The sequence below is a fragment of the Zalophus californianus genome, chromosome X (genome assembly GCF_009762305.2).
Source record: "Zalophus californianus isolate mZalCal1 chromosome X, mZalCal1.pri.v2, whole genome shotgun sequence".
Lineage (NCBI taxonomy): Eukaryota > Metazoa > Chordata > Mammalia > Carnivora > Otariidae > Zalophus > Zalophus californianus.
Window position 1 is genome coordinate 115,344,810 of NC_045612.1, and position 24,163 is coordinate 115,368,972.

General features: G+C 41.9%; 2 protein-coding genes across 7 annotated transcripts in view; both read right to left on the reverse strand.

Annotated features, from left to right (window-relative positions):
- Positions 1 to 4,663: 4,663 nt before the first annotated feature.
- SCML1 (Scm polycomb group protein like 1) lies at positions 4,664 to 16,669 on the reverse strand. Of its 5 annotated transcripts, none has more exons than XM_027608658.2 (8): positions 16,468 to 16,669; positions 12,515 to 12,663; positions 11,256 to 11,336; positions 10,689 to 10,766; positions 9,009 to 9,113; positions 8,069 to 8,609; positions 7,741 to 7,892; positions 4,664 to 6,312 (listed from the first exon to the last, which is right to left on the reverse strand). In XM_027608658.2, the coding sequence occupies exons 2-8, from the start codon at positions 12,542 to 12,544 to the stop codon at positions 6,178 to 6,180; spliced, it is 1,122 nt and encodes a 373-aa protein (XP_027464459.1). In that variant the 5' UTR covers positions 12,545 to 12,663; positions 16,468 to 16,669; the 3' UTR covers positions 4,664 to 6,177. The 5 variants fall into 5 exon arrangements, with proteins under 5 accessions (XP_027464459.1, XP_027464458.1, XP_027464455.1 ...); XM_027608657.2 differs by lacking the exon at positions 16,468 to 16,669 and having other exon boundaries at positions 8,069 to 8,315; positions 8,445 to 8,609; positions 12,515 to 16,428; XM_027608654.2 differs by lacking the exon at positions 16,468 to 16,669 and having other exon boundaries at positions 12,515 to 16,429.
- Positions 16,670 to 17,954: 1,285 nt separating this feature from the next.
- Positions 17,955 to 24,163, reverse strand: part of NHS (NHS actin remodeling regulator) — a 350,037-nt gene continuing 343,828 nt past the window's right edge. For both annotated transcript variants that reach the window (XM_027608735.1, XM_027608734.1), the window contains one exon: positions 17,955 to 22,075. In XM_027608735.1, the coding sequence (XP_027464536.1) occupies positions 21,466 to 22,075 (610 nt within the window). In that variant the 3' untranslated portion in view covers positions 17,955 to 21,465. The remainder of the gene's footprint in view (positions 22,076 to 24,163) is intronic.

Below are 24,163 nucleotides of genomic sequence, written 5' to 3' on the forward strand. Positions count from 1 at the left end.
CCTGTGAAGGTGGAGGTCAGGCCTTTTCTCACGGACCTCCGAGTGAGTAGAAATACTTCCCAGACTCTAGCAAACGCAGGCCTGCCCATCTTTGCACCCAGGAGCAGTGTGCGTTTTCCTCATTTTCCTTTCCTTCCAGATATTTCATCTGGATAATAGGATATTTCATTTCCTATTCCAGATATTTAGTGGGAAGGCAAGAATGAGGGACTCAGGGGCTGCTGGCGAAATGTCATGTTAAACTAGATGACTGCTTGGGAATTCCAGTGTTTCACTCTCTTGGGAGCCACGCTGTTCTCCGGTATCTCTCTCCCTACGGTTCCAGTGCTTGGCACTCTGTCCGTAAAACCAACCGGAAAATGATCTGAGGGCCAAATGGCAAGTTATGGCGCTAACCCTCAGACTTGGGGAAAGGCTCAGGGTGACCCTGATACCAAGAAAAACTCAAGCTAAATTTGATTCCCGGGAGGAGGAGTCAGTGCACAAATAGGTGGGCCCTACTCCGGGTCAGGTGCCCATCGGGACACTGCTGGCGCAAGAAACGAGCTGGTGAGACTCACTGCCCTTACGCAGAGTTGGCTCTCGTGAGGAAGACCTCCAAGGCGCCAGTAAGCACGAGGTCAGCAAGGGCCTCAGCTACATTTCACCCTATTTTTGAGTTGTGCTCTCAGGTCCCCCAGACCCAGGAAGTTGCACCCATTGACTTCTTAGGACATTCTCTGCAGGAGGCGCCAGGATGGCCTGGCCCAGCCCCACACGCCTTCTTGCTCCAGAAGCCAGTCTGAAGGAGCAGCCCCTGGGGGGCATGCGCTGTGCTCGGAGCAGAGGGGAATGAGAGAGAGAGAGAGAGATGAGCAAGAAGCCACCGGGAAGCTCCTGCTGGGGCTTGATGTGCCGGAGGGCCACTTACGTCTCGGCCAAAGCAGGGTTCAGGGGCAACGGTGGCATGGACAACCGCTTTTGCCTGTAAGAAGGAACTGCTAGCCCATGCTAATGGATGGGACGCAAGATCCTCTGACGGGGAAAGGAGGAGGCGAGGACTAGGCGCAATTATATAACCCCCCGCAAGTGTGAGTGCTACGGAGAGGATCAAGCAGGGAGGGAGGGTCAGAGGAGCTGGGTGTGTGAGAGGAATGGGGGGAGGGGAGTACCCGGGAAATTGGCAGAATTCAAGGAGGTATGAATGTCTTACGTTTTGCCGTTAGGATCACGATGTATGCTTGAGACGGCTGGCTGTTTACCAAAGATCCAATGCCTGGTCTTGGGCACAGACGTTTCTCTTTCTCGTCACCATTTCCGTCTGGTGTGGCCACGTTGTCCTAAATGAATAACTCTTTACTATCATCTCATAGCCACTGGGTGCCCACCTCTCCTGGACCGTCACATAGACGCCTTTTTACCGTCGGCTTCTCTTAGGCCGGATCTAAACAAGGTCCACGCGTGGCATCTGGATGACATGTCTTTAAGACTGTGTGACTCTACCATCATGGCAACTTCCTCTTTCTTTTCTTCGGTGGATGCCAGGAAATTGTTAAATGACCCGCTAAATGTGATGGCTTCTGTCTAGCATCAGCTGATGCCCGAAGACAAAATAGACACTCATGGCAAGACCTTCTGCTTATGCCATTGGCTACACTTTCACATTTCAAAGTCTCGAGAGTTGCGAATTTCCGGCCGATCTGATTAGATTGCTCTGTTTTACTTTGTGCTGTGGTTGTTACTAAGCTCAGACTAGCGCTGCCCTTTTCCTGCTGTCCACTGGGCTCACATGATCGGTCTTTAGTTCTCCGTTTCTTTGCTTTATCCCTCTAAAACGACCTGTTCAGCTTTTGAGTTACCATTTCATGTCTTAACCCATCCGCTTTTCCCCACCTCCTAACATCTATGAAATCGGCGGCATCGCTGACCATGGCGTGTGATTTAAGAGGCAACCTTCTTCTCTCCCGTTTGGTCCATGAAACGATGGCGCATCTTACAGCCAAAGGAGTCTCAGACCTGATTACATAAAGGCCCCTCGCTGTGGACCTTCTACTCCTCCCTCCCAACAGTGGGCAGCTTCTCCGGGGCAACCTTCTGAGGGGGGGTAGACCAGTCAGGGTTTGAGAGGGCACACACGACATTCTAGGTCTTCAGAGTGGAAGTGGTTGGATAGAGATCCAGAAGCCTCTGCGGCTGCTGGAGGGCAGGGGGCCAAGGCGAGGGAGGCAGTTCCCAGAGATCCAGGCGCGCAAGGGTTGCAGAGAAGCCCCCCTCCATGGTTTCAGCCTCCTGCGTGCCTGACGTGGGGAAATCTCCAGACGACATCCAGAAATGCACGTCTGCCTTCTGCTCGGCCAAAGGCCTGTCCTGAACAGCTACCAGAGGGAAACTGCTTCTGCTTACCTCCCACCTTCTCCCTCGCGGGGGGCTCTAACCCCCACCGCTGGCAAGGGGGCCTGGGAAATGCCGCCTCCGGGCTGCTCGGGGAACTTAGAAAGGCTGGGGGCGGGGCGGGGCGTGTCAACACCACGCAGCGCTTCGGAACACGTCACCTTTGTCAGTCCATACATTCAACGTAAAGGAGCTTCATTTCTCTCATCTTCTCTAAATGTAAAAAGAGCGTGTTGTATATTCTTCCCCTCCCACTGGATTGACTTCTTTCTGTGCCTCATGGACTATATAGACCCCCACCCCCCGACAGCGATGAACTTGAGCAGCGCAGGCCAGCCAAAGGCAGGTGCCACAGTGAGGCCAAAGGTGGAGTGGGGCTTCCTGAGGCCATAGCTTGCCCCACCTGCCCCCTCGCCCCTGAGGGATTAGTTCCCCAGGCGAACGAGCTTAGGTAAGGGCTTTGGTTCTTCAGCTGAAGAGCGGGACGCAGGATTACTGCAGTAGTAGGACACTTAGCACTCATACTCGCTAGGAACTGGCTCACGTGCTCTATCGTGAGCTTCCCGAGGCTCTTCCTTCCCATGAACGTTGGGTCACCTCAGTTATGGTCTAGGCAGCTGGAGGGGAGGACGTAGGTCGCTTATTCCTTAAAGCTCGTCCCCTGGGTTGCGAGCGCCCCTGGAGCCAGAGCAGGGGGCCCCACATGTCCAGAGTGACCTCTAGTATAGCAAGGAGAGTGGGGAAGCTCGAGCTGAGGACGTGCTCACTGTGGAGAGTTGCTTTCAAGGTGCAGTTTCATCAACCTTCGGGAGAAAATTGGGGAAATGTCGGGAGGTAAAGGAAGGAACCCCGTCTGCCGTGCATTGTGAACGTGGGCCCCGGGCGGCACATCCTCCATGCCCGAGAGCCCTCCCTCGTTCCCTGGATCAGCGTCAGAGGACTGAGAGATACGAGCGCGTCCCGGCATCTCACCGTACAAACAGCCCCAGAATTCCAACCGTACTTCATTCACTCAGCCAACGGTGAATGCAACCCCTTCGTACTTGAAAAGCGGTGCTTTTCCTCCCCCACGACATTGTTCCTAGTCACGAGGTTTAGCTTTTCATTCCTAGTCATGTTACAGAAAGGCGTGGCTTTTTCATGCTTACAGAGGGGGCCTGGGTTTGAAAGTCTGGGAAGTCCTACTCTGGAACGCATACTCTGAAGACGTTGCAATGATCAGAAATCATGCAAAGACGAAAGCAAACGCTCCATGCGCCCGGAGGGCTGCCGAGGTCAGCTTGCAGATTTCCGCCAGCTGGTGTTGGAAGGAGGGACTGAGAGGCAAAACCAGAGGAAAGATCATTTTAAAAGCCTGGAGAGTTCACAAGAGCCTAACGTGGCATGCTCTCTCCGGACTACAAGCTGACAAACCTTTCTCTTTGAAAGAGCAAGTGGTTCTGAATCCCCCAAATCCCAGACGAGCACAGTGACACCCCCGTTCCAGCCACTAGAGCGGCAGCCCTGGAGCCTCGGCGAGGACCCTGTCGTCTCCCAGTGAACTAGCAGACACGCTGTTGCAGCGGGACGAGCTTCCGGGTTCAAAGGCATGGAGCAGAAGCTCCTGGCCTAGGGGAGAGGGGCAAGGGGTCAGGTACTGAAGGCGATGCAACCCCAATCCCGAGCCTCTAAGGCTTTTCCGCCCTGTAAGCTGGGAGAGCTGAAGGCAGAAAGGCAGTGTGGCTCCTGGCCCCCGGGGGTCAAAGGGCAGCCAGAACTGCGAGGCAGACGTGAGAACTCGGGGACGGGGACGAGATACGCGGGGGGCCCTGGTCCTTTCCAGCGCGCTCGCATCACCAATACCATTGCGAGCAACAAGTTTTGAGCAAAGACAAGGCTCACCGATGGAACTTCGTACTGCTCCCCTGGGGTCTCGTTTAGGCCCTCCAAGAGATCGGCCCTTTTTTTTAAAAAAAAAAAAAAAAGATTTTATTTTGATTTACTTGACAGAGAGAGACACAGCGAGAGAGGGAACACAGGCAGGGGGAGAGGGAACACAGGCAGGGGGAGAGGGAGAGGGAGAAGGGAGAAGCAGGCTCTCCGCCGAGCAGGGAGTCCGGAGCCCGGAGCCCGGAGCTCCGCCCTTTGCTGCTAGCGATCTGCTCATCTGTAGAATGAGGGCAAGTGTTAATAGTCAACTCTCTGGGCGTAGAAAACCACAAACTTAGTAGAGCGTTTCTTTATCAACTCTAATAAATTTGTACATTAATGTCATGCACTGCAAGCAAATAAAATCAAATCTGAGGCTTTGACATTATTGTGGTTTTAAAACTTTATTATATTTTAAAATCTGAAAACTGTAAAACATAGTATTCATACAAACACCTGAGGACTGTTGAACTGGGCACAGCATCTTCACACAAACAATTTGAGAGATCAAGTTTAAAATAGAATCTTGTCTTACAAGAAATAACATAAATGAATAACATAAATAAAAACACCTTTTAAATTACATATGCCCAGTAAAGAATTACATTTGTTTATAAAGTACACTTGGTTTTTGAAAAGGAAAATGTACATTTTTGCCCCTGGTGAACATTTTATTGGCATTTATAACAAATGGCTAATACACTTAGCACCAATTCTCACAGCTTGTAAGTATTATATCAAATGTTATACAATATAACAAGGTAATAAATAACAAAACAAGGAACAGTTTTCACTTGAAAGTTCTAATTTTTAAAAATAAAGTCCAAAATGACAAATTCGAGCTAACATATCTTCCAAAGTTTAGTAGGATAAATGGCTCAGAAAGCAAATGAACCGGAAACATTGCACAGGACAGAGAGCTTCCCGGTATGGAAGTCCTAGAGTCAGCTACGAGGTACTAGTGACGGCAAATGTGCGAATATTTTTAACAGAATAAAAACATCTCACTAAATATAGTTCATCTTTACATCTGTGAAGTGCAAAGTGCTATTCTTAAATTCAAAACGAAAAGATTTACTTGTGTGTATACTTCAGATACAGGATAAAATATAAATATGAAACAGCATCATTATGAACACAGACAATAAAATATATATCTTTCAAAAATTTGGACAAAGGCATCTTTATAGAGAGATGTGAGCAATGAATGCCTAGTGAAATGTCCAAGCTTAGGCAAAATATGTAAGTTTTAAACTAAGTATCTCTTGCATAAAATGACCATTCTATCTAAGAATTTATCTAAAAACTGGGAAGAATATTTTACGAAAGCTTATAAGGTTGCTTTTTCTTTAAATAGGAATATAACATATATAGAAATAACAAAACAAAGGAAAATAATTTATATGGCTTTCCCTTTTGGGAAGCTGGTAGAACATGAACAGAACCTTACAGTAACAAACATAAAATATTTTAGAAAGATGCTATCTACAGTTGCATCTTTAAGTTTTCTTATAAGGAAAACCCATAGATTTATTAGAGAACTTTTCAGTCCCTGATATTTACTCTTTGGGATTCAGCTGTTTTGGTTCTATAGGTAAAGATGAACAGAAATTAAAGGTGTTTCTGTTTCTTGTGTGAAGTACATTTGTAAACTATACAATGAAAATGATAAAAAGATATAAAAAACAAACTCCCAATCTGAGTATGCCAATACTAACATGTTAAATGGCTTCTAAAATAGTAGACCAGACTGTAATGTAGTTGTGCAATTCTGGACAGAACATAGTTTTAAAAGAACCTTCTACACAAAAACTTCTAAGGGCAGAAAAATGATTTTACACCGAAATGGCACCGGTCTACCCTGAATGAAGTCGAAGCTAAATCTACACTAACGTGTTTTCAGTTGTTAAAGAATTTTTCTTCTTTAAGCCTATCAATGTAGTGGCACAACTTCACAGCTGTCCCCAGCTTCAGCCCCATGTACTTCATCATCATGTCACTGTTGAGGAGTAGCAGAGCCTTCCCGTCAATGTCCTGCAGACAGAAGGAAAGAACGGTCATTAGTTAATATGTTCATATTTTATCAGAATGGTCATTTCTGCATTTATAGGAACATGTAACACCAAGAAGAGAGCAGCTCATGGCTGATGTATATTCTCTTGAGTACACTCTTGCTTGATGAAAACTAAGACAGATAGAATTTGTACAGTGAAGCATGGCTTGATCACTTGTAAATTTACTTTGAATTTTAGGAAGAAAATTTAACCTAATATCTTTTTAAAGAAATATTTTATTTATTTGAGAGAGAGAGAGAGAGCGAGCGAGAGAGAGAGAGAGAGAGAGAGAGAGCGTGCGCACACAAAATGGGGGAGGGGCAGAGGGAGAGCAAGAAGGGGAGCCCGACCCAGGGCTCCATCCCAGGACCCTGGGATCATGACCTTAGCCGAAGGCAGACGCTTAACCGACTGAGCCACCCAGGCGCCCCAACCTAAAATCTTAAAAATGTCCTAAGCATCAAACTACCTACCTTTAAAATAGTGTGCTGAATAAAATACTGCATAACTGTGACAAAGAGTAAAAACAATGAATGGTAGAATTTTTCCTTTAACAGCCTGGAATATGACGGTGTTAGCATCCATACGAACTGTTCATATGCTATACAGTGTTGTCTTGATGTTGAAAGCTAATCAGTTGTCTGAAGTTAGATGCTAAAAACTATTTTCTTGCCATATAGAAAAGGGTACATCAAATATGTGGCCACTAATTTTATTCATTAGGAAACACTATAAAAACATGACTTGATAGTCACGAGGCATCCTCCCTCAAGTTCTTTACTAATAGACTGACTGATGTTGCTGAAACATATTACTTGGTTTTTACAAGTTCTGGTTTAAAAATAAAACTGTACTGTCTGAAAACACCTGAAACCCCTTAATGGTATTGCCTTTGTCAGGCACCTTCTGTACTTTTTCTACTAAGTATAATAAAAATCAGAACTTATAAAAATTTAACCCATGATGTTACTTTGTAAATGGCATGAGGGTATCAGCACCCCAAATCGTCAATAACCATATAAGGTTAACAGAACTGAGCCAAATGGAATCAGTTGCTGGATTCATTGGGCATCATAACAAAGAGGACACCATGTCACATTGTTCCTATTTAAATCCAGCCTCTACCATTTAAGGATCTAACTTTGGTCCAAGTAACCTTTCTCACATATGGAAAATCAGTTGCTAGGGTTCCCCCACCAACCACACTAATCAGTACCCAACTGAAGGGCCTGCACAGAGGTCATTCAAAAGCATTATGGCAGGGGCGCCTGGCTGGCTCAGTCCTACAGCATGAGACTGTTGATCCTGGGGTCATGAGTTCAAGCCCCCCACTGGGTATAGAGCTTACTTAAAAAAAAAGAAAGAGAAAAGCACTATGGCAGGAAAATCAGATCAAAATATACATTACATGTTGCCTGAAAAGGTCAGCGATGGGGGTGAGTGTCTGAGGATCTATATGTTTCAGAAACTGGATCACTTCATCCACGGACCAGGTTGAAGGGTCATCAGAGAAGTTTTGTTTTAGGATCCTTGGGTCAGTTCCAATTGGTGAACTTGTAGCTTCAATGGGGGGAAAAAGACAAATCAAATTTGACCTGATCATTATCCCGAAAGAAGAGATGTTAGGTAGGGAGATATGGTCTTGCATCAAGGACGTTGAGGATTATAGGTCAAATAGTGCTACTTGTGATTATAGGTTAAATAGTGCTACTTGTACTGTGTCATTTCACACTCACCAAAGTTGGGCGGCATACAAAGAGATGAGGCAGTACGGCCGAGGCCCTTATTTTCCATTAGAGTTGGGTAAGTCGTCACCTCCAGGTTATGTGCCGGACTGGGCTCACCTTGACCCAGCATGGATCCAGATACTGTTGCAGCAGCTCGGGTAGGTGAGAAGATATTGTGGGTGCTGTGGGCCCCTGGGCTGGAATAGCAGGGCATGGAAGAGGAGCCCTGCACTGGATCATCAGGTGTGAAATATGGCTGAAATGAATGTGGAGAATACATGGAGGGAAGTGTCGGACTCTGGCTCAGATTTGGCTCCTGCTCCTGGAGGAGTGACTCCGGATCCCGTTCTGGGGACCCCTCTTCTGAATGGTAGGGTGTTCCTACCGGGTTGATCGGGGAATCATTTGCTGGCCTCTCCACCGGCATAGTTGGGCTATAACTTTCAGGGTAAGAGAATGAAGAAGGAGGCTCCTTTTTCCTCATTTTCTGGAATCTGATCTTTCTGGAAAGCAGGTAATTATAATTTCTGTAGGCATATCCAAGGTGCTTCTGAAATGACACAAACCCAGCATAAACCAACTGTCAGTGAGTAAAAAAGGAAATAAAGTAAGTAGTAAACATACATTTATTTTTCAGGTAACACTGCTTTATATTACTAAAGATTAATGCTCTATTTTAATTATATGATTTTTGTTCCTCTTCAACCCTACATTTTAACCAAATTTTATACACTGTGGTTATAAACATAAAAATATTCATTGTCATACATTTCTCAAACCTAAACTTACACATTTTCCCAAGTTTTGGTCTCCCATCTGCTGCTACAGCAAGAACCAATTTGGCCTTGCTAATCTCATAGTTAATAGTTCTTTTTCATTTCCAACTCATTGGCACCTTTAGAAGCAAGAGGTGTATTACAATTATGAAAATATTTTTGTTAACACTCACGCGATTCTGCCACAATGATTTCACACGAAAACGGTGGATTTTTGAAACTTTTCCATGAATGACATCAAATTTCTTATCCAGATTTTGAATAGCATCATAGATGACCTATCATAATACAAGCTATTAATAGTTTCTATTCCAAAAGTAACAAAAAAATAAGCGAAATTTTGACCGCTAGAAACAAAAGCTCTTAAGCTGTCAGAACCAGATGTCTGGTTTTGGTGACACAGAGTCCAGCCGGCCGAGATAAGGAGCCCCAACCTCCTACTCAACTACTCCAGGCCATACAGGCATTTTAAGAAGCTTTAATACGGGGAAGTAAATGTACCACCATTCTTATAAGCCACCACATTTATGATGGAGTCATTTTATGTCAAGGAAGGGGCTATTTTAGGTTAGAAAGCTTCAAATCTGCTAAAAGGCCAAAGAGCCTCTTTCCATAGAACCATGGTGTGAATTCACAGGCAGTGAGCATTCTATGCTGGAAAGAACAGTGAGCCAAATATAACAGGTGTGACTTCTGGCTTCAGAGTATTTCAAAATCAGGCAATCAACAATTAACCTTACAAAACCTTTGAGTACATGTCCCCTATTGGCCAACCAGGTATGTGACTAAAAAAACCTGGGAATTCTTCAAATACACAGAAATTTCATTCAGGCCAAAAATACACTTAACAGGAGGCCAGAACCATTTCCTTGGGGGCAGCGATCTGCTTTCACAAGCCCTCCAGGTGGTTCTGCTGCCTGATCAAGTGAGACCCACTGGCCTATAGCACTGAGGTCAACAGGGCAGGTTCTAGGGGAACACACTTGGGTGCAAAGACTAGCGTTCTGGTCGGTTTCAGGGCTGTGACTTGGGCCCCTGGGCCTTTCTCCTCCTCCACGTTCTAGCCCACCACATCTTGCACCGTCGCTCAGAAAGGAGGCCCTGGCAGAGCAGTGGCAGCCCGGGGTGTCGTGGGTGCTTATGTGAGGCAGGCCATCAGAACCCCCCTCCCACCACCCCCTGTCCCTCCCCGTACACCCTTCCCCAAAGACCTGATGTGTTCCCTTGAAGCAGTCCACTTCTGTTCTCAATAACAGTGGTAAAGACTCACCTAAACATTCTTTACTTAGGCACGGTAGCTCATTTTAATCCAACAAACTTTGTATATTAACTACTTTTTAAAAAACAAACTTCCATTACCTCTAGAGGATGCAGCTCACAAAATCCTTGATAATTACACCCATCAATCTCTACCAGCACGCTAACTTTTACAAAATCCCCTCAAAATTATAAACTACATAAGATATGCTCTTTAAAAACAATGGTATTCTGCCATTTTTTCGATTGAGCTATCTCAGCAATGCATTTAGGCACATACTAATTTTTTTCTGTAGCAGACAATTTCCTTCAAAGATTTTGTAGGGGAAATTAATTCAATATCAAGCAACATAACACACATTTCTTCAGTTAAGGGCTTTTAAAACAAAGCTATAAAACGTACATATTGGTATTTCAAAATTTTCACCTGGAGATGCTATTCTAACTAGAAATTATTAAAAATCATCACAATGAAGGCATAATCTTAAGTAATTTGATACAGCAAAATTTCAATTAATTGTATACTTTACATGAAATAAAGGGAATTTTAACTTAGTATTTCAGAAAACTACATTTGAGAGACAGAACTTTTATACCTGACAATGAGTGAGGACATCCGTAACTGTTTTTTGTTGTTCTTCGTTGTAGGATGCGTCAGACATCACGCTTTCCTGCTAATATTTTAAAAGTTAAGTAGTTAATGCTTTACTTTTATAAGAGCCAAACTGAACACCAGGAGGAAAAAAAACTTCACATTTATTTAAATTGTTTTTATTTGTCACCAACTTTTCAAAAGGATTCAGAAGTCTTAATCTAAAGCAGAGACAAAATAAAATAAAAACTCACATTAATACGAGAATGAAAATGACAACTGCTAATTAAGGGAGGAAATAAGAATTTATTATATCAGAAGGACCTAGGTTTCAAGGTTTGTACTGAAAATGAGTATAAACTGCTCTGAACTTCCTACTACCTAAGGAAAAGGGAAGTAAAATGGTTAAGTGCTCAATGTCTAACGAAAGGAAGCAAACAAATTCAGGAGAGGCCAACATTTTTTGAGTTTGAGTTTAGAGGAACTCTACAGTATATGAAAAATTTAAACCTTTTCCTTTAAAATGGTTAAGTGTTAATATATTTGGCAAATGGCAATTAACATTACTTACATTATTGACATATGCAGTGTTTGGTTCATATGCATAAAGAACAGTGTTATCATCATCATAAGCAGGTATTCGTGTTCTTATCTAAGGAAGATGTATTAACAAATTAAAAGGAAAGATGAAAGATAGAACTGAAAGAAAAAGTGAGGACTTCAATTTCACTTTTAAGAAGCTCCAAAAGCCTATTGGTGATTATCAAAGGACCTCTGTCCACTGTAAATACTAGGGACTACATGAAAAGATGTTCTTAAAAAACTTTTCTCATTATCCCAACTACACTTATCATTTTCTATTGAGCTTAACCTCTTGTGTAACTCAGGGTAGAAAGACTAGTCTAGTAACCTGGCACCAGAATTGCTGTAAAAGCAAGTATCTCTAACCATGAACAAAGAACCAGGGTACATGGCTTTTATTTTTAAATAATCCAACAGTGCCACTCTGTGGATAAAATAGGAAACACTTAAGCACCTATTTTTCTTGCTAAATTAATCACCTTAAAACATTTTTTTTTGGAATAGGACAGGGTATAAATAAATATACAATAAATATCCGTTAGATTTCATTTAATAACAGTATTCTAAGAATGAATTATAAACTATAGGAATAATGTTAAAATAAAGACAGATAGAAGCTATGCAGTCTTTGTTTCAAAAAGCATAACCAAAACAATATGGAATGGGCTATAGATTAGTTCTGATAAAATATACCGTGCATAGTGCCTTATGCTTTTCGAACTGCTTTCACATATTTATTTCAGAAAGCAATTCTCAGTAGGTGGTTAACATTATGTCCAAAGATGAAAAGATACTGGGGCTGACAGAAGTTAAGAGAATTGCCCATAGCACTTAGGTGGCATTAATACCCACATCCTTATTTAAGTAAAGAAATGCTTTTTCTGTTAAGGCAAATTATATCTAGTTTAATAATCTGTATTTTTACTCACCTTCAGGCATCAAGAAACATAGCAGAATGTGACAGAACTGTACAACAGCCAACGATTTTGAAAGACTGGCAAGATTTTCATGAAGTTACATTAACCCTATGAGCTAGCAATTCAGCTCCTGAATATTTACCCAAAGGAAATGCTATTATCTGTTCACAAAAAACTTGTACATGAATGTTTGCCGCAGCTTTATAGACCACTGTCAAAACTCATGAAGTTGTTATTTCTGCATTTCACTGAATGAAATTAAATTCAATTTAGAAAAGAAAGAGAGCACAGTGAAAAGAACAAAGACAGATTTTCAAATTGAAATACAAACCACATCAACTTCACTGGAGGCGCTAGACATCTTTTTTGTGCAACAGCAGCACTCCACCTCCTCAGAGTTGGGCCTAATTATATTTAAGCTTGCTGGAGGGTTTATTTGTGGAACTGCTTGGTCACCTAGGGGTGGTAAACCACCTACTCCTGAAAAACAACACATAAAATAGTTACTTCACAGACTTACTACCATAATCAACTTAATAGGGTTATGTTCTCCGAATGCCAACTCCAAGTGAATTGGAGCCCTGGCTGAATTTTAGAGAGTGACAAAACAATAACTCATCCATTAGTGATTTAGAATAAACCTTTAAAACTTGAAGGGCTAGGCTGCCACACCTAGGAATAAGAATCAAGATCACACGCAAATTCCAAATTGTGAAGTGAATGCTTCACAACTGAAAGGCTACAGAGTAAATGCTGGAAAAAAACGAACAAGGGAACACAACTCCTAACTGCTTTTTGAAAGGAGCTGAGGGGCCCCTGGGTGGCTCAGGCAGTTGAGTGTTGGACTCCTGGTTTCAGCTCAGGTCATGATCTCAGGGTTGTGGGAAGGAGCCCTGTGTCTACTTGGGTTTCCTGCCCTTTGCCCCTCCCCCCACTCGTGCTCTCTCTCTCCCCCTCAGATAAATAAATCTTTAAATTAAAAAAAAAAAAGATTCTCTTTCTCCCTCTTCCCCTCCCCACTTATGTTCTCTCTCTCTCAAAACAAAACAAAACAAAACAAAAAAAAAAACAACCTCCAATTTGAGGTATAACCTTTATTCTTTAAACTGGTTGTTTTATTCTGATTATAAGACTAATAATGAATAAACTGCTGTGTTTTCATACAAAGGAAGCCTACACAGCAATGAGAATGAACCAACCATTGCCACACATGAAGATGAATCTCACAACCATACAGGTGAGTAAAACTCAGATACAAAAGAGAACATACTGTATGATTCAATTGATCTAAAGCTCAAAAACAGGCAAAAATAATCAATGGTGGGCTAGGTCTTTCCAAACCAATACCTTTAGATATACTGTAGTCACTCTAACAACTTCCTCATTTTCTATCTTGCAGATAGGCCATGATTTATGTAAGACGTCCCCAGTTCATAGATATCTGACAAAGAAGACTGTGGAGCAGTCTTGCACCTCTACTTGAACTCTCAAGGAATAAGAATATTGAATTCAAATTTCCCAACTCTAATAGTATTTCCTATAATCTCATTGTACTTCTAAAAATTTTGTTTTATATTTTATATGTGTAATTTTTCATTACGTATGTTTCACTATAGAAAATTTGGAATATACCACAAGGTACAGATAATAATACCTAACAGATTTTACAGCCGACTCTGTGCCAGGCAATGTTCTAAGCACTTGATGTGTGTTAACTCATTTAGTATTCCTGACAATCCTATAGGGCAGGCTCTGTTATTATCCCCATTTTTCTTAAGAGAAAATTGAGGCTAAGTGAGGTTAAATAATCTATCCAGGTCTCACAGCTAGACAGTGGTGCAGTCTGGCTCCAGGGTCTATGGGTTTTACTTATTCATTATTAAAATCACCTGGAATCCCTTCTCTAACAATAACAAAATAAAACCCAAACTCCTATAATGGCCTACAAGGTCCTTACACAGTCAGAAGCCTCCACACTCCTCAAGTGAGATCACCTCTTACCACCTGTCCCCCTGCTCTAAGCCTAAAATATTTATTATCTGGCCTTTTATAGACAAAGTCCGCCACCACCATTATAGACTCTTAAAATGAGACAATTCTCTACTGGATTAATTACACTGCAGCCAAAACTTGGCTGTAGTTAGACATAGATGCAGCATTCATTGAGTCCACCACTAGACTTCAGATATTTCTAACTCTGTGGCACATTTACAAATCACCAGTCTTGCACTCTTTGAACCTCTCACTCCTGTCATGACCTCTACCCACAATACCCTGCTGGTTCTCCACCTAGGAGAACCTATTCAACTTCAAAGCTCAACTCAAGTTCCATCTCCACAAAGCAAAGGTGCTAAGTCATCCCATCCAAAAGTGACACTGCTTTCCCCAAAGTACCAGAACACTCACACAGTAATGCTTTTAAGGTAATTGTTAGACAAAGGGAAACATCAAATAGCATAAAGACCTTAGGCTTGGGGCCAGAATACCTCGGCTTTAGGTCCCAGCTCCTCCATTTACTAGTTGTGTGACTTCTCTGTTTTTTTTTTTTTTTTTAATTTGTAATATGGTGATAATAGTACAGACCTCACACGGGGTTATGAGGATTAAATGAATTAATACACGTCAAGTGTTTAGAATTCATGGCTGGCATAGCAAAGGCACTCACTGTTTGCAACTGTTATTTCATTATTTGGATATTCATAACATCCTCTCAACAGAACTATTTGTCACGGAGCACACGGACAATAAATACTCAGGGCCAAAAAAATGTAATTTTCATTCACATTGCACCTGTATACTGCGGATACAGCAACCGTTTCTTGTAAACAAATTTTAAAAACCAGGACATAATGCAAAGAACTGGGCTTTAAAAAATACTCGAATCCAAATCCAAATTGCAAAATTTGCTATTTTGCTTCAAGCAGGTATTTAAACTCTCTGTGCCTCAATTTCTTAACTCGTAAAGTTGGAATAATACCTACTTCACAGGGCTGTGTAAGACCAAATGACGCAGTTAACCACTGAGTACCATGACTGGTTCACAGCAGGCACAGCATCAATTTTAGTTCCTTTCCCGTCTTCACATAAGATAGTTTCCACGACAATTTCTTAGAGCCTAACCATGACTGGATTATGCAAAGTTAATTAATATAATTCATTAAACTCAAAATCCTGCAAAATGAGTTTACTTAAAATGAAGCTCTTTTGTATTTTACGATAGAAAACCTAAACTCTTGATAACGTAAGAACAAGAAGCCACCTGGGTTTTTTTTAAAGACGTTTTTTAAACTTTAAAGGCATTTCAAAGGCATTTTTCAAAAGTCATTTGAAGATTCAGCTTCCAAGATTGATCGAAAATGTGAAGGATGAGAACAGCGTTTCACCCGAAAACCACTGAAGAAAATACATAGCAAAACCAAGGCAGATTACAACACCCAATTTTTTTGAATCAAAATTGTGTCAAAACACTGAACAATCGTTTTCTAAAAATCCTCTCAAAACTAGCCCTTCTGTCCGTATCAAACTTAACCCGACCACAAAGTTGCCGGACGGAGGATAATGCCGCCGTAACTTTATCCCATCGCCCAGCACTGAATCGAGCCCATGCCCTGTTTTCGTAAAACACCGTGAAGAAAAGCTGCTTGTAAAATCACTACTTGTAACTATTAAAGTAGTTTAAAACCCTAGAGCAGTCCTAATTTGGGGAGAGCCAGGTAGAGGAGGGAAGGAAGCGATCTCTAACCAAGTTCTCAAACAATCGTGCCTATATTTTCTTTCGCCTCGCATTTATGTATTTAGAGTAAACCAGGAAGACTGCACTGTCATTGATCAAACGAGGTTACCAACAAAGCCTCAAAATCAACGTTTCAATCTCAAAGAAATGTTTTAACGAATTAACTCGCTAGTTCGCCAATTCTTTAAACTCAAAATTCTATATAAAGTCTCAGAGTCTTGGTAGTTCCTCGCCCCCCACCTGCCTTCGCTAAGAGAAAGAATGAAAAAGGATCTACTTGTCCCAGAAAGTCAGCACAAAGTACTCAAAAAGCGGCCAAATCTCAAAAGCTCATAGCCGCTGGTATCCCGGGACAGGCGGCGAGAACCACCCTGAACCACCCCTCTGCGCGATCCCAAAAATCAAGTCCTTTTTCTTCCCTCCGGGCAAATCCTGCCCCGCCCCGCCCCCCGCTCCGCCCCGGATCAAACCAAACCGAATCTCAGCGGTTTCTAGCGCACACCCGAAAGGCAAGAAAGTTCAAAGGGAGGAAAAAGTGTCGCTAAACAGACCTGTTCTGGCATCAGGACCTGCCTCACCGGCCTCCGGAGGGCACAGGACCCAGTTCGTGTCAGCCAGCCTTCCGGAGCGTCAACGGCCAAAAAACCGTTAAAACTCTATAGCTTCACAAACGGTCCTCCCACCGGAAGTCGGGCCCGACCACGTGACACGCCCGCCTCGAGGACCCCGGAAGCTCCGGAACTACACGCGCACTAGCGAGCACGCGGCACTCTTTTTCCCATACACGCGGCTCTTAACCAATCCGGCGGGCGCCTGCGCAATGGTTGGAGGGAAAAAGGAACGTTGCTAGGGAGACAGCCAAGGGGAGGGGCTTTGTTTCCCATTGCGCAGCCGGCAGTGCCCGCCTCCGAGCGTCTGTAGCTGGGCGTTCGAGTTCAGATTTCCGCTCGCAAAAGCTAGTGGGATTGGGACCCGGCGCTAGAGCCTAGCGGCGAGTCTTCCAACGCTGAGAGGTGTTTCTGCGGCTGCGCAGGGGCCCCGGCGCACGGGCGCGCGATTCTTCCAGCGCCGGAGACGCTTCGTAGAGAAGGCTCGGCAGGGTGAGGTTGCTGAGCGCCTGTCCTCTCCACTGTCATTGGTTGTTTTTTTGGAAAATTTTGTTTTTTTAAATGTAACTCTATCTCTCGCCCTCCCGTCACAGACGTCGACTTTGGCTCTATCCTAGGCGTACGCGTCATTGCTGGAATTCTAAGGAGGGGGTATGGGGCCTTAGTTGTAGAGCTTTGGTACAAACAGAGGGAAAGTTATTTTTAAAAAGTTGTTACTTCATGGGCAGGTAACACAGACCCTGGAGCCAGATTTACCGGGGTTAACTCCGGCCCCAACATTTAGTCCCTCCATGGCTTTGGACAAGTCAGGTAACACAGCTCTGTGCTTGCGTTTCCCCATCTGTTAAATGGGCACAATGTGGGGAGTACATGAGTTTGAGTAAGCAAAGCACTTAGAACACTATCTGGCACATAAATTTGCTACGTAAGGGTACATGACATTATTTAGTGGCATATTGTCATGTATATCGAGGCTGCCCATCTTTGGAAGGAGGCACAGTCTGAGTAATTCTCAGAAGCAAAGCAGGTGAGAATTTTAAAGTAAAGACATAAATCTTTTCCTGGCTCACAGAGGAGCTACAAGGAAAGTATAGTAGATATTGGAAATTTATTCTTTCTCCTCTCAAATACAAAACGAGATTAGAGAGGCGCCTGGCTGGCTCAGTCAGTAGAGCTTGTGTGATCTCGGGGTTGTGAGTTGGAGCCCCCATGTTGGATGTTGAGAGTACTTTTAAAAAAATCTAAAAAAAGAAACACACAAACCCAAAACCCAAAATGAGATTGGAGCTCATTATACACTATTTATTACTTTTTTTCTCATGCTTTTGCTATCGCAGTTCCCTTCCTTTATGTCCAGTTCCCTATAAAACACTTGCTGTTTGTGAAACCCCAAGAATGCAGTTACATAATCCAAGAGAAAGTGGTTGTTTAATTGCAGTCACGTTTATTTGCAGTTTCTATACACACTTTCTAGGTAATCAAACTTTTCTGGTACATTTTTTTTTGAGGGGTTCACAATGAAACTGTCACCATTTTTACTAAAAATAAATACAAGACTTAAAGTGTTGCGCAGCTCTAAAATATACAAAGGCTTGAATTGAATGTAAACGTTGAAAACATCTTACAAAAGAAACCATTTCTGCAACAATTTAAAAAGTTCATATTTACAAATATTACAAAAATACAAAATGGATGCAAGTCCATAAACCATTGTCTTTTTGGCCAGCATGAACTGGTTCTAGTACCAAAATAGTTACACTGTAACCTTCTTTAAACCTTTGTCATGATCTAGTTCTCTAAGTCTGCCATCACTGCAGCAAATGTACTCACTCACTGACCTTTGGCAAGAGCAAACAGCGTGTTTTGTTTGCTACAACTAGTCCATGTCCTCTACTTAGCCAAAAAAAAAAAAACCCAAAAAACACAAACAAAAAGAACCCAAAAACCAAAACCAAAAAAAACACCCCAAACACAAAAAACCAAAAAGTAAGGAAAAAAAATTTCCCCCACACAACATAGACATGTTGTGTAAACATAAAAGAACAAAAAATTAGCATCAGTGCAAACAACAGAAGAAAAGTTTGGATTGATGTTTTCTACAATACCTAATGTGTGTACCCTGCTTCAAAACGGTAGTAATGTTGAAGACAGCCCTCTAATTCTTGGTCTTATATGCTATGTAATAAAGCCATGTAGAATATTCCAGATTACTAAAGAATTCCTTTTTTTTTTTAACTCAGTTTGTTACTCAGTCCTCTTAACACAGTGAATTTAAAATCCATCATTATTTGGGTTTTTTTTTTAATCTATGAAATATAAAATAGAGAAACTCTGCTATAGATTTTTAGAGTAAACAAAATAAGTAAAACTATATTATAAGGGTTAGTTCTGTGATCATTACATATAGAAGGAATCTTATTGCCTCACAATTCAAGTCAGTATGTATTTTAAAAAATATATGGTATCATTACTTAAATTGATGTCAATAATAAAAAGGTGACATATTTATTAAAGCCAATTAATGGGTTTCCTATTCAAGATTTAGAATCACTTTTAAAGCCCACATACCTTTCTTTACACTTAAAAAACCCCTAACTACACAAAAGCCATACTGCAAACGAACTGCTTTTATGAAAATTACAAAAGATCACCTATTGGGACTGGAAATGACGGTGTCTTAGCGCATTTGTCTAAAAACTTTATTTTTAAAATTTTGCCAAGTGTACTTTTCAAAGCATGAGAAAAAGTTATTCATGTTCCCAGGTGGTGTCAAACCATGCTGGTTTTCTTGACTAATGGGTTCCAATGAGAAATGATGGTCCATTTTTTTTCAAACCCCCAAACATTTTTCTTTTAATAAAAAGTATAACACTTTATACACGTTCAAATGTACCCTTTACCAAGTAGCTTATCTATCCCAGCGCAAGCACCCACATCCACACACACACCCACACACACATTCTCCCTCCTCTACCCCGCCACCCCCAGTACCCATTTTACATACAAAGATGACAAGAAATTAAGAAATACAATTTGATAGTGAAAGCAAATAGTAGAAGAAGACAGACATTTTTTTCTTTACAAACAAAAGCCAACAGCAATCAGATTCTCTAGTTCTCAATCTATAACATCTTAGAAAGTGTTTCTATTGAAAGACAGCATCCTCTTAGACCAGGCTTTCTCCTTCATGTTGTATGAATCAAACCAAAGCCACAAACCCCCTTTCACACATCCTGCTTTCCCAAATACCACTTGCATAAACTTAAAGCCAGTTGCTTATCAATTTCTTGGTAACTCTGCTCTGTTCTAGCATTCTAATCACATTCTATTCTTTTATAGGCCATATCCCTTCTTAGTTCTCTTTACTTTCTACCTTGTCCCATTCAAAACATATTCTAAGTACATAGCTGCTTATATTTCGGACATATTTCAAACATTAGTATTCACGTTAAAATCAGAGGTGTAAGAACCATTGGCAGATTTCAACTTGTAACTACTTTTTTTTTCAGTTTTAAGACAAGAAAATTCAAGTAATTTCAAGTAATTCAGCTTGTTTCCCTGCCTTCATTTTATCAGAGCACTTGCCCTGACATTTCCTTTCCCACCCACCACCCTCCCCTTTTGCCACCAAGCAGATATAGTAAAATCAGACAAAAACTCATTTGTATGTAGCATTGTGACCCAGAGCTGTTCCCCATTCCCAGTTTAACAGTGAATATAAATAATGCATATACACATACCTATTTCCCAACTATATTGTTCACAGTGTCATTTCTGTTACTTTTTAGGTAGCATGAATCTCATCAGCACAGAGAGAAAGCTTCACTGAAAACTCATTGCAGGTACTTACTGATAAATCAATAGCTCTGTGGCATGCTTATGTTTTATTTTTGTTAGTTAAAGAACCTGGAGCTAATTGCTAAACTGTTTAAGGAGTTTATGACTGTTTACGTCCCCAGTAGCCTAATATAAAACATAACCTAAAATTAACTATTGGTTTCCCTATTCATTCTCTTTAAAGCAATCCATTGAAAACTTAAAAGTCTAAAAGACACTGTCAAATGTTGTTCTTCGGGGCTTTTTGTTGAGAATGATGATTTTTCTCATTGATTAAAAAAAAATCAAAAGCATGCTTTTCATTCTGTCCAAATTACCACATGGCAAATCATAGCCATGTGTTACTATTCGCTTGTTTGGTGCTGCAATTTGTCACAAAAATGGTGAGGTCTGAATTCATTATTTTAAATTAATCACATTTCAGTATATGACCTCAAGATTTTCTTTATTTCACCAGTTTAAAATTCATAATTGAGGTTTATCACTCAGAAAATCATATTGGTGGACATTTAAATATGGTATTTTATATGAAAATGGTATTCACAGAATACAATTATTACACTTTATTTGTTGTGTTCTATAAACAGTTGGTGTGTGGTAGATAATTGGCCACATGTCCACTCGTCATTGATAAATCTATTTACATATTTTTATCAAAAATATGGTATTTACATGTGTGTAGTTCTTTCTTCTGAATTTTGCTTTAGTTCATTTTAATATAAAAAAATACCAAACCTCCAGAGTAATTTCATCTTCTTAAGAATTATGACAGTGAGGGCTTTGTTTTCTGAATAGGCAGCTCTGGGAAAACTTTTTCTAGGTTTCATGAAAAGCAGACATTTTCAAATTCTATATTATCAAAAGGAAAGAGATTGGGTAAATCAAACTAAGCTAAAGAAAAATATGAAAGACAGTGCAGCTACTTAAAAATGTGGAAAATAAAAAAGACGATCTTCCATTTCCCCAGCAAATATTTAGGAATTCGTTGGTAAGCAGTGATGGTACCCCATGGTGTGCTGACTTCTCCCCAGTCCTCTGTTCTGTTCCTACATCCTCATATGACTAAGGGTTTTGGCCTTTGACAGCCAGCCTGGCCCGGGCCACCTATGTTGAGCTCTGGGAGGATCGGTCGTCATGTGGGCTCCCATCAGAATTTTCTGTCTCACCCTCAGAGATGGCCTGCATGGGCGCATTGTACAGCCTGCAGCGGACGCTGTAGCGACTGCTGCTGGCCGCAGGGGGCGCTCGGGAACGGCCAACCCTTGCCGATGCTGAGGTGGCAAAGTTCTTGGAGGAAAACCCTTCTGCGTTAACTCTTGGGGAGCATGGAGAGAGTGGGGACAATGCCTCGGCCCCAGGTGCCCCCTGATGGGCGTCATGGGTGCTTTGTGGGGACTCAGCGGTGAGCTCTGCAGGAGGCTTGGGCAGGATGGGACTCTTCAGGATCTCAGTAGCAGACATGCGGTAACTAGAATCCGAGCGACTTCCTTTCTTGAGGAGTAACAGCTTAAACTCTTCGTTCGATGTGTTGGACTTCTTGGCATTTCTGTAGATGAGGCCAGGAGACCTCTGGCTGTTTGGGGTGGTCACGTTGCTGTTGGGCAAAGTGACAGAACCGGCGCTGCTGCTGCTACTGCTGCCAAGAGAAGCCCTCGATTTGCTTCGAGTGGACATATCCCCAGAATCTTTTCTTCCAAGTACTTTCCTCTTGGACCTTTCAAGAAAAGGAAACATCTCAGTCCACAGACATTTTTATGAAACTCAAAGTGTTATGTCACATTCATGCATTGTCCTTAAAGAGCACTTGGGTGGACCCTATCTGACTGGATTAGGAAGCATTAGGACATTGGAGGTGAGGAGTGAGATACATTCCTTGCCCTTCTAGCACTCACAGCCTGAGGGAAATTCTCCAGTAACCCGCGGCCTAAATTAGGTTCTGTAAATGACCAGCTCACATAATGACTAATGCGGAGGCTACAGCTTCTAGAGGAGGACTTATTGGGATGTTTTACAAGAGTCTGAGAAAATATTGCTGTCTGACTTCTGGTTAGAGTGTAGGCAGTGAAGGACTATAGCTTTCTCTTATTAAATCTGTCTCTGCATTACGGAGAAAATGCTCTGATGTGTGGGGTTGGCTTTCAGTGAATACCAGAAGAGCAAAGTGGATAGAGGTGTGGATGGGACGGGATTAGCCATAGGTTGATGGTGGACAGGCGTGGGTGATGGATATGTGTGTCAGGGGGAGGTACGCTATACTGTTCTGTCAACATTTTAAATTTCTCCATATAAAAAATTTCTTACATGACTTTTTAAATAAATCAACCCATTTTTTGCTGTAAAGACCATTTTCTGTAGCTGCTTAGTAACATCAGCTGTGTATCAGTCAGTAAGCCCACTTTCTGTGAGAAGCTAAAAACCTAGACTACCTCTGGAGCTCTTAAAGCTCTATATATTGTAAACTCTCAAGAAAACAAGGTAAAAAAAATCAAATGTCATCCACAAAAAAACAACAAGGTCATTCTTTGTCACTGTGCTGCACATAAATAAATCCTACACAAATGCAAATCTAAGATTACCAAGCTCTGTAAGTCTACCAAACGTAGGCATCTGTCATCATATTATTTCTTTTGGTAAGTAAATAGGTGTAAACTTAGTGAATCTTCAGCATGATTCAGTATGTTGATAAATATTGGCAACATGCTCTTTCACCAACCTAAAAATCCATAGGGTAGAGAAAATGTCAGCTTTGCAGTTGGGAGACCAGCCTCATTTTGGTTCACTGAAACCTTTGTGGTTGTTATCTCGCATGTGCCAGTGTCTGGCACTCCGATACGGTAGGAATTTCAAACTAACATTTGCTTTTAGCATCTACCATAGTCTAGACATGAAAATGTTATTTTAGCATCAAAATTGAATTTGTGAGCTATAGGTATCTCCACTAACAGGGAAGAGGTAGAGAGGTTTTAACTGACAAGACTGGATAAGAAGTGGCAGCACTGAGATTCAATTCCAGATGTTTCTGACTCCACTACTTATGTTCTGTCCACTACTCCAGATACTAACATTTGGTCCTTTGGGGTAAGAACTTGGCTCTTTAACTTATATAGCGTTTTAGTAACTTATCCTAAGAGAAAGTGTGGTAAGGGAAATATAATCAGATCTTAGACTACACGCAGAGCAAAGAAAAAATGAACTGATTCTTCACTCTCTGAGTGGTGAGGTGTGCCTGCTGAGGTATATACACACAGAAGGTGTTTCTGATTGGGACTCCTTTAAAAAAAAGCTGTTGAGCTGTGCTCCTTCTTTATGAGAAAACCACATCAACAGAAAATGCAAGTTCCCTTTAAAAGTAGAATTCCAGGGGTACCTGGGTGGCTCAGTCATTTAAGCGTCTGCCTTTGGCTCAGGTGATGATCTCAGGGTCCTGGGATTGAGCCCTGTGTTGGGCTCCCCGCTAAGCAGGGGGTCTGCTTCTCCCTCTCCCTCTGCTGGAGCCTCCCTCCGCTTGTGCTCTCTCCCTCTCTTTCTCTCAAATAGATAAATAAATAAATCTAAAAAAAAAAAAAGTAGAATTCCTGGAAAAATGGCAAGCTTCTTGAAAAAAAACTTGCTTCAAAAAGTATAACTTCAGGGGTGCCTGGGTGGCTCAGTTGGTTAACTGTCTGCCTTCAACTCAGGTCATAATCCCAAGGGTCCTAGGATCAAGCCCCACGTTGGGCTCCCTCCTCAGTGGGGAGTCTGCTTCTCCCTCTCCCTTTGCCCCTGCTCGTATGCACACACTCTCTCACAAATGAATAAATAA